Raw genomic sequence first — 10,839 nt, 5'->3', positions numbered from 1 at the left:
TATAAATAAATATTTACAAAATAATTATGCATTGTGGCTATAACACGTCATATTGCGATAATCAAAGTTATTGTTAATTTTAAATATTTTTGAAATGAGCTGACTAATAATTGAAACAGTATCATGATTTATTTACAAGGAACATAAAAAACTTTGGGTTTTTTGTGTGATTTCTTGACAATGAACCATTTCCATTTTACACCAAACTGGATGCAATTAATAATTATTTATATGACGGCATAATATGTGTAATACGGTATTTATTATTCAATTGTTTAATTTGTCCATAAAATGTCAGAACATTATGTAGATTACGTATAGTACGTCTAACTACAGTAAACAAAGGTTTTTTTTTCCTTTATGAAATAAACTAAACAAACATTTTCTTTTCCAAGGAATCTCAGAAACTTCAAAACTTTGGAGTTTTCCAGTAATTTCTAAAAATTATTTACTAACTAAGAAACAAACAAGTATCTTAATTACTGCACAATAAGTCTAATATTAATATTAATAATAGGAATGTCAGAAAACTGTGTGGATTTCCTATGAACAGTCTACGTACAGGAGCCAAAACCATTAAGAATCACTGATTTCTTTTCCAGGTAACCTGAGAAACATCAGTGTCATGGTGTTGTTTTTGTGAATTCTTAACAATAGAACATTTCCCATTTTATTCCAGACGGGCTGCAACCAACGTTTATTTTCATATTTAATCTGTTGATTTGTTTTGTTGTTGTTTTTTTTGGTCTAAAACAAAATTACACTAAATTTACAGTGACATTAAAAGCAAAAAGAATGTTTTTTCCTTCACCCACACACAACACAACACAACACATCACATCACAACACAACACAACACAACACAACACACCACCGGCTGGTCACGTGTGTCTCATTACATCATATGCTGTTTATATCTGCTTTTACCTACAAGTGGAGAAGTGACATATTGTGGCAAGTCCTTGAGTGTTTGTGTGTTTGTGTGTGTTTGTGTGCATGTGTGTCTATGTGCACACGTCAGGCTGCTGAGCCACAGCTGGCAGCCCTCATTACATGCTGCACACACACAGGGGGAGACTTAAGTGCTGCACCGAAACACATGAAAGAAAGAAAAAACAACAACACAAGCTCGAGGCTGAAGACGTCGAGCAGGAATATGAAAATAAGAATTACTGAGCAGAGACGGGAAGTAAGTGGACCTGCACCAGGAGTTCTATGAACTCAATCAGGACTCTAATGTTTGTTTCTTCACAGGTGCAGATTCACACACAACTTTTAATGAAGCTAAAATATTCTCTCCAACATTTCGACACCATCTTGACACCAAGCTAAAAGTGATTCTAATTTAGTTTCACGCTGGACTTAATCCCGCCGTCGTCGCGTCGGGCACGATCAGCGGAGCGAGGCCGCTGTGCACAAACAAAACCACTCAGTGTCACCTCGCAGGTCTTTTTCTACTGTATCTGGTCAGCAACGATGGTTTGAGGGGAGACTCGCTTCATCATTAGAACAAATCGCCATTTAGTTGTTGCTTTTTTAATTTAATTTGCTGAAAAAAGAACCGTGGGCAGATGTCTGGAAACAGGACAGTGAGGAAGCTGAGGTCCTGTTTCTGGAAGTTTTAATGACCTGAAGAGAAGTTTATGTTCCACAATTGTCATGAGAGTTAAATTTAAAGCCTTTGTTGGTGTTTGTTGACAACTTTCACTTCTCAGTCATCAGTTTGGCTGATTAATGGATCCAATATTCAGCATTTTTGCAATGATCACTGTTGTTTTTTTGTTAATTTTTTAAAACAAATTTCTAAAAAAAAATAAACAAATAAAAAATATGTAAATATGCAATTTTGGCCCTAATGCAGCCGCCTCTCTCTTCCTGTAGTCACCAATCTGTGGTCTCGATCAGCGATTATTAGCTCATCAACACTGGCAGATAAATAAGACAGGATCTCTTTTAGCCAAACACAGGAATCTCATGAATTTTAACGCAGGAGTTTGTGGTTTTCTACATTTTGATTCCAAGATTTTGAATTTTACTGCAAATGTAGCAGCTTCTTAGTCAAATTGTGGTCATATTTGCATGTCTTTGTAGTCCTTTTGTCTATATTTTACTCCATTTGTGCCACTTTGCGATCACTGGCATGTTGTTGTGGCTGTTTGGTTCACTCTGACCTCCACCTCTAGTGATATTTTCAGACTAATGCTCTTTAAATTAGATTATTTCCACAACAAATATGAACTTAAGTAAAAAATACAATTAAGGTTTTAGCATTTCTCCCCCGAGGGTTATATTCTGGTGCAGCATTTGGGAAAAAACATGTATTAAACTATAATAAACTGGACTGTGTTATATCACATTGGATTCTCAAAGCATTTTTGGTAGTTTGTTAAATGCTCTGTGAGAAGCACTGGGAGCATTCAGAGATATGACTTTAGTATTTCAGCCATTAAAACAAAAAGATCTGCTTGTTTTGACTAGATTTATAAACTTCCACTGTCATTATTTGATGCATTTCGGTGGGAAAAATTAAGTGAAGTAACTTAACAACGCCCAATTTGATGCTAATGTTCATTCTGTAGAACAGGCTGCTATAGTTGTGGGTAAAAAAAAAACGCTCTGGATTGTTTAAATTTCTTCAAACCAATCACAATCCACTAATAAAAACTAGTGCACGTGTATAACACATGATCGTCTGCAAAATTTGAGATTTTTTCAGTGTCGTATACTTTGTTGTTGTTTCCCGTAGCGAAGAAAATGCAAAGATAGTGGAAGAAAAGGACAAATCTACCTGAAATAAGCAGATTTCTTCATTAGAAACAAATGTTTATTGTTTGTTTATTTAGTATTTTGGGATGAATAACATGTATGAAGGCCTCTGTGGTGTTAGATCAGCGTATCTCAATGTAAATGCTGCCACCCGAGCCGTCTGACGTAGTGTTCTGCATGCTTTTACTGTGACATTTAAATATATTCATCAATTCACCGCTCAGTTTACACCGTGGACTGCACTGTACAGCCAGCAAACCTACACTGTTTGAAAAATTAAGCACATGATAAACTCCTACTGAACTGTCTCCGTCACGGATCCGACTGCGTCCCCATCGACTTTGAAACGAAACCGACAACTTTGTGTTCCTTTTTTTTTTTTTTTTTTCAAACACATTCGAGTATAAATGATATTATTTATAACATCCCAAATGGGCCTGTTGTTAAGCCTCTCAGTTAAGTACAGTCGGGAGCCCCGACGCAGGCAGAAAATCCTCAAGGGTGCAGTAGCTTTTCTGTAGGAGGTAGAAAACACTCATAACACACTGAAAGGAGTTCTCCACACAAGCACACGCACGGAAAGGAGAAAAAAAAGTAGAAAACAAGAAAGGTCGCTTATCGCTCCCCTGGTTACCGGTTGGCATGGCAACCAATATAGCGCATCGTTACGGGAGAAAATCAGCGCGCTCGGATAAAAGTGCCCAACTGTAATATAAAACGTATTGTTTTGTTTAATACATTTCACACGCAGGCTTTTCTCCGACAGTGATGAATGTCCAAACGCTCCTCGGCGTAATTGTCTCATTACTTTTCCGTATGAAATTTATGATCTGTATTTATTGTAATTTGGAGTTTTATGTAGGAATTTTTTTTTTTAAATCGCTGACAAGAGGGAACCGCGAAGTGAGAGATCAGAGCTGAGGGATGACTCGGAGCCGACACAATGACGAGGACTGTGAAGGAAAAGCCTCTTAGCGCCGTACTACGGTAATACCCACACATGGGCACGCATAAATGTATTTTCACTTAGAGGAACTTCTCTGTAAAGAATAGAATTAGCATTCAAGCGCTCAAACTCTCTCTCCATTGTGCTGAAACATTCTCACGAAGTGGATGAGTCCGTCTGAAGGCATGAAAGATCCATCAGCCGGCTCCGAATCAAAGGCAGAGAAATGCAGCAGCCTTCTTCTTTTAAACACGTTTGGAGGTCACAATCGGCTTCTTCTCCAGCATCCCGCAGTCCATAAATTTTAAAATAGCCTGCCAGAGGACAACTTCTTCCATGTTTGTAAGTGAAAATAGAAGTAAAGCGGCGCACAAAACATTTAAAGTTCGTGAAAACATCAAAGGAGAGTCATGCATTTTCAACTAGATGCAAACAAGATCAATGATGATAATGAGAAGGCCACGAAAGCTATTTGTTGGTTGTGTTCTGGGCTTTGGCATCACACGAAAACATGGAGTGAAAAAGGCAACTGATAAAATACACTGTGTGTTTGACTGGAATCCAAAAGCGAGAAACAAAAACATTGCAGAGCAGATTTGGCAAAGTTCAACCCAACAAGAGACCAACTGGAAAGTTTGTACCAACCCAACCCACGTTAACAACAAGTTCACAGACTATCTGTTGGACTTTACATGTGCAAAAGCTGCAACGATAAAGCACGTATACACACTTTGATTCCAACCGCAGTGGTAATTTGCAAACAAGTCACCTCTGAGTGCCGTAAAATTACAGCATCATCCACAATTTAACAGCTCTGTTTGGTTTCGTATCCAGTTGTTGTATAAATTCTTTACATTTAAAGCCGCCACAGAAGCCAGAAATCATCTTCCACCAATTCTAATGACGCCACACATCAAAAGAGAGCCGTGATGTTTCCCATTTAGAGCCGTTTTTAACTGTGAAGAGACAACACAGAAGAAATTTACAGCAGCTGCGAACACATCTGAGAACTTCATTAACACCCAAACTACAAAATCATGAACTTGGTTTTGCTGTGCTTTTGATAAAACACTAGAAGTTTTCTCTCTCTTTTTGCATAGGGAATAAACCTCAGAGACAGTTTTTTTTTCATGTATCGAAAACACTGTAATCCAGTATATTTCCCAGTAACAACCACTTGAGGCGCTATTGCCATCCTGTGCGACCATTGCTAATATAGAACACCTTTGCAGTCATACGGTGCTCCTTCCCAACACCCAAAACCACCTCATATGCTTGTATTGTACCCAAATACTAAGAAAGTATCTCACATCAGTCTAACTACACCCTAACAAAGTGTGGAATCTACATCAATCAGCAACAACTCGAAAACCTCCCGTCTAGTAGTGAGTAGGTTCCTCTTGTGCCACCAAACAGCTCTGACTTGTTGGGACATGGACACCTGAGGTTTAGGCTTGGACAGTCTTTGATTGGACTGGGATCTGGAGAGTCTGGAGTCTGGACTTGAGCTCTTGGTCGAGTTCCTCGAGTCATTCCTGAGCAGTTTTTGCATTGTGGCAGGATGTAACTGGGTATGCAATAATGGGTGAGTTCTTGTGTCAAAGTAACATCTAGAGATCAACTGATCATTGGCTTGGCTGATTATTGGGGCCAATGTTTGGCATTTTTCCATTCAGGGGGATTATTTTTAATTAAAGGCACTACTTTGGGTCTGATACAGTCACCTCTCTTTGTCTGTTATCACTTTGTGGTCTTGGCAATGTCTCTGTAGTAAAGATGCAACTTGCAACAGAACAAGAAACACGTAAAATTAGCTATTTCTACAGTGGCTAAGGCTATGCTAACAGCTAGCAGCTAAGGGCAGCCACAGATTACCCTGAAACAGAATGGGGAAAACAATAACTAATAATGTTTTAAAATATGGGCCTTAGCAATCAATAAAGATGAAAGAACAGTGAAAGATTAACAAAAAAGAAGAATATCAGATGGAACTACATGAGACAAGCTGGTATTGATCTCAATAAACTGATCTTACAGTAATCAGAGGAGAGCATCGTAGCGTCCTGTGATCACTCCAATTGCTAGCAAGTCTATCTTATGCTGCTAAAACATAACATTCACTGAATATCGGTTTCAATTATCGGTCGTTTCTGATTACCAATAATTGGCATCGGTAGCTAGGACTTGAGATTTCCCAGCAGAACAATTCATTGTCACGTTATTCACTTCAGCCCTTAGTGGTTTTAATGTTGTGGCTGGTGGTGTCCATCTTTTATCGCTGCTTTATAAGGCAGTTGCATCTTTGTTCTTCTGTTTTAATTTAAGTTCTCTCTTTCTATTCTTCGATTCTTGATGATTTACAGTCGAAATTTCACGCTCAGAGTTTCACACCGAACCAGAGATTAAAAAACGTTCACGTGACCTGAAGCAGGAGCAGACTGTCGGGAGGGAACCGGGAAGAACAGAATGAACAGAGCGTATAAAACCATGAATCACCCTCCGTGCTGCTTTTATCACAATCAATAACTCACTTTGTTGTGTTAAGTACACATGTGTATGTGTCTGTTTGTCTGTTTGTGCACATTTGTCCATGAAGGGATGATCTGATGACTGTGTAGACACAAGTCAGGTAGGGATCAGCGCCGAAGAAGAAGAAGCTTTGAGTTTTAATATCCCTTTATCGTCGCCACAATATTTCCAACGAGGGCGCCAGACGCCGGCACAGGAAATATGGAGGGTGATGCTATCGTCCCACACACACACAGACAAATGTCACTTTGCTCTGCATTGTCAGGTACAACCACTGAAGTATGTCCGAGCAGGAGCACTAAACTGCAACCAGATGTTCAAAACCAGACAGATATTCATGCAAAAGGCACGAGATTTCTACATATGTGTGCAAAATCGGGCATGAAACACTCGTGTCCTGTGTATTTCATCAAGCATAAATCCAGATCCTGTGATTCAGCCTTTATCACTGGGACAAAAATAGAGCCTGAACTGCTTTAACATTGCAGAAACAATGGCAGAACCAGATGGAGAGATAAGTGTGACTCATGCTGCCCATCAAAAATCTGGAGGACGAAACTTCAGTTCATCCTGCTGTCTATTATTTTTGTTCTTTATGCAAAAAAAAAAAAAAAGAAAGAAAAATGGCAAAAATGTCAAATACTTAAATGCAAAAAACAACAACAACAACAACAAAAAAGAAATTCTGGCAAAAAAAAAAATGAGTCAGTGGCTGATAATCATGCTCCCGTCCTGGTAAATTGACATGCTTTCAGAAGTGAATTACGCGTCCCTCCACACAGGAGGATGGATGAGCTTTAATAAACATGAATGTAAATGTGACACTGCCAACGGCTACAGAAAATGGATGTTTTTTAACTGGGAAAAAAAGGGAGAAACGCAGCGCTGGACGTAAAATATAACAGTCAAAATTCAGTATTTTTATGCGACCGTTGTATCAGACAGCTTCTGTGCACGGAGATGAACCCACATTAAACTGGCTCTCACATCTGCAGCTCTGTGGAGGTTTTTAGACAATTTTGATCCATTTCTTGGGTTTTATTGTTTATCCAGTTTCAATTCCAGCAGCAGACACAACCTGCAATAAACTAAACAGCAGATGATTAATCATGTTAGTTAGTCATGTTTAGTTTTCAGCGATGAAATTAATTCTAAACTATTTTGAGAATTGGTTCAGTTTGAGTACATTTATTAAGGATAAAGAGTACACATTCCAGCTTTTTCCAGTTTCCTTGCTCTTTAATGACAATAAGCTGAATGTCTTTTGGTTGTGGACAAAACAAGATATGTGAGGATGTTATCGTGGGCTTTGGGGAAACACTGACTGACATTTATCCCCATTTTGTGGCATTTTACAGCCCAAATACAAAAACTTCAATCGAGAAAACACATGACAGATTACATCACTTTTTAACATTACAATAACATTTACTGACACCAGTAAACCAACAGTAACCTGAATATCTTTGGGTTGTAGTCTAAACAAAATATTTGAGGATGTCATCCTGGGCTTTGGAAAACACTTTTTCACCATCTTCTGGCATTTTACAGACCTAATAACTGATCAATCAATCAAGGAAATAATAAACAAATTAATTGACAGGAGAGCTAATCACTAGTTGCAGCCCTGGTGAACAAAGTGGGATATTTAACACTTTTGATCAGGATGTGGTGGAGACCAAAACAGAGCTAAAATGAAGTCCATATTGGAATTTCACAGCTTCAGAAGAACATTTTAAAGGTGTCTGAACAGGTTCGGGTATTTAAAGATCTCATGCTTTGGAAAACACTGATTGACATTTTTGTCTATTTTCTGACTTATAACAGGCCAAATAATGAACTGATTATTCAAGAAAATAAGCGACAGATTAATCGACAAGGAACATAACTGATAGTTGGAACACAGTGGGAAATTTAACATCTTGTGCTCAGGATGTAGTGGAGACCAAAACAAGAGCTAAAAGGAAGGTGGTGATAGGAATTTCAATTTTAAAGAACACCTTGAGGAGTCTGACACAGTCTCATGTCCATATTTATTTCAGGATAAAGTTGTCTGACTCACTGGATGTTGACTGAGGGTATAAGCTCGCTATTGGCTGCTCATTTTCTGCAGTTTTTTACTCAGCAAGTTACCGCTTTTGAAATTCCACTTCACCACAAGAAACATCAACCTCCATGCTAACAACCTACCAGATTGAATAATGTAAGTTTTTCAGAGGATTTGGATCATTCAGTAAGGCAGCATTGCTAGTTTTTTATGGATTTGTTTTTTAGGAATTAGCCATTTCTTGCAAAAGCTATTCTCCTGTCACTATTTTGAATGAACACTGAAGCTGTATCCTTTCCTTAGCTCCTCCCAGTCCACTTTCATTTGGTTTAAAGACATTCTGATTAACTATAGCAGCATGATAATGAGGTGCAGTCAGACCATTCTACAAGCCAGAATGCTAAAGGAGACGGTGTAAAGCTGCAGCCAGCAAATCCAACAACCTTTTTCTAACTGTATCTGATTAATTCATGTCAGAAACTGAGATATAAAAACAACATATTGTGGTTTTGTGCTGATGGGCACTTTTTTATTTAAGAAAGATGCAAATTTATATCCCATACTGTTTAAAAATTCATTTGAAGACGAGCAAGATGAGGACAAAAAAAAAGAAAAGAAATGAAAAAACACAGATGTGGAGTCGGCCAGAAGGGTGTAGCTGGGAAAAAAGCGAGAAAAATGTAGAAACACAGCTTTGTGGTGTGGCTGAGTGATGTAGTTTAATTACTGCGACCCTGCCCAGCTGGGGGCCGGCGGCTGTGATTGAGTTTTTCACACTTCCTGGTAAGAGGAGACGGAGGCTCTCGGAGGACAGACAAGAGAACATGGTGCTGACAACTCGACTGTATAGCTGCTGCCCGTCTGCCTCGACATCACCAGCTGGTCTCACAGCAGCTGTCTGTCCGCTCGGCTGTCTGTCTGCATCTCGACACGGCCGACCGGTGAGTATTTTAATGCGATACCTGCCCGTCGGTCTACGGCTGTCGCATTGTTATGACAGAGCTCAATCATCTTTTCCTCGCCACTAATACCGTACAGGCGTTTAAAGCGGAAATTACTTAACATTTCCCTGCAAAACATACAACACAGAATTATGTTTTCCTCATTATTTGGGAAACCTGGACCGATAAGAGAGTTGTCTGTATTTACAGATATCAGTGAGAGGAAGATGCAAGCTTAGCTCAGAGGAAAATAATAAGATAACAACAAATTGTAGCTGTATTTATCATGTTCGGTCCTTAATAAGTTGAGGAAACATGTGTTTGGGCAATCAGATAATAACAAGAACATGTTAATCCTTGCTGTTGCTGTTCCAGTCGTCAGTTTTTGTTGTTCTTTTGTCAGTCCAGATATCTGTTGATGTCTACTGCTATTAACACAGAGACAGATTTTATTGATCTAGAAAGACTCACTTTTTAATGAGTTTTTGCATCTTTAGCAGGGATACTCTGTCTATTGTTTTAGCATCAACACTTGTGCAACATGCAAATTACCTCGGACACATCATGCTAAAGGTGTTTTGTTGCCTCGTACAAAAGCAATAACTGATCAACAAGTGATGTCTGATTTAAGGGTTGTTGGGTAAATTTTTTCAAACTTTATTTAGAAGACAAAAAGTTTGTTGGTCTGCAGGTTCCTCATGTGCACAGCAAAAGGAGCAATTATAGGAGAAAAATACTCTAAAGTAGGATTTAGTTGCAAGAGAAACATCTGTTGTATGGAAATATTTCAGCTACACAAAGGTTGATGTTGATACTGATGTTGTACTCTGTTGGCAGCGTCTTGATGCAACACAACTCATTGTTTTTAACAGCACTGCAAAGCTCCATATTATGAAAACCGACTGCCATCTAAAGCCAAAACCTCCCCAAAAAGCACCATTTGGATGCCTTTACCAGTGTTACGAGAAAGGTTTCAAGCTGCAGGAAGAAATCACTGATTTCATAACTTGTCACCTCATGACAGACCTGATACCAACTAACACCAAGGAGAAAAGCATTAAACATCATCCAGCCATCCCAGAGCTGTCCACTTCATTAATGAGGACCAACAACTGAAAAGCTGCTGCAGTTTCCCTGGATGATCGTACATGTTAGAACATCACAGCTGGACTAAGAGAAGCTCACTGAGGCTGCTTGATGAGAGGATTCAAGTCTTTACATCAACACAGAACGCTGTGAACATGATGAAAGCTGCTGAACAAGTAGCCAGAGAGATGCTAAGCTACATTACTGCTATATTTACTAAGCTGTTTTTGTATACGCCTAGAACAGTTCAGTCAGTTCCTCAGTTCAAAAACCCTCAGACAAACATTTGAATAACATTTTATCCCTTCTCCGATGAGCTGTCATTGCTCTTCTTAAGGTTGCACTGCCTTTCCTAATGTTATGCTGTTGTTTTCTAGTGCTTTGTATGTTGTAATGTCTTGTAAAGCACCTTGTAGGAGCAGTTTTGAAAGGTGTCACAGAAATAAAGTTTCTTATTATTATATATCATGTCAATGTCCGTCTTTTATCGTGCAGCCGTAACTGTTAGCAGTAAGACGTTATCA

At 38.8% G+C, this 10,839-nt stretch overlaps 1 protein-coding gene across 1 annotated transcript in view; it reads right to left on the bottom strand.

The window, feature by feature from the left end:
* The window catches only part of LOC103373625 (voltage-dependent N-type calcium channel subunit alpha-1B-like), a gene marked incomplete at its 3' end in the record, with an annotated part of 96,041 nt that extends 88,095 nt beyond the window's left edge, over positions 1-7,946 (bottom strand). The window contains exon 1 of the mRNA XM_008303548.1: positions 7,921-7,946. Within this exon, the coding sequence (XP_008301770.1) occupies positions 7,921-7,946 (26 nt within the window). The remainder of the gene's footprint in view (positions 1-7,920) is intronic.
* Positions 7,947-10,839: the final 2,893 nt, after the last annotated feature.

The sequence above is a fragment of the Stegastes partitus genome, unplaced genomic scaffold (assembly GCF_000690725.1).
Source record: "Stegastes partitus isolate 25-593 unplaced genomic scaffold, Stegastes_partitus-1.0.2 Scaffold2032, whole genome shotgun sequence".
Lineage (NCBI taxonomy): Eukaryota > Metazoa > Chordata > Actinopteri > Pomacentridae > Stegastes > Stegastes partitus.
Note: the sequence above shows the minus strand (reverse complement) of the source record. Positions and strands in the feature narration are given on the sequence as shown.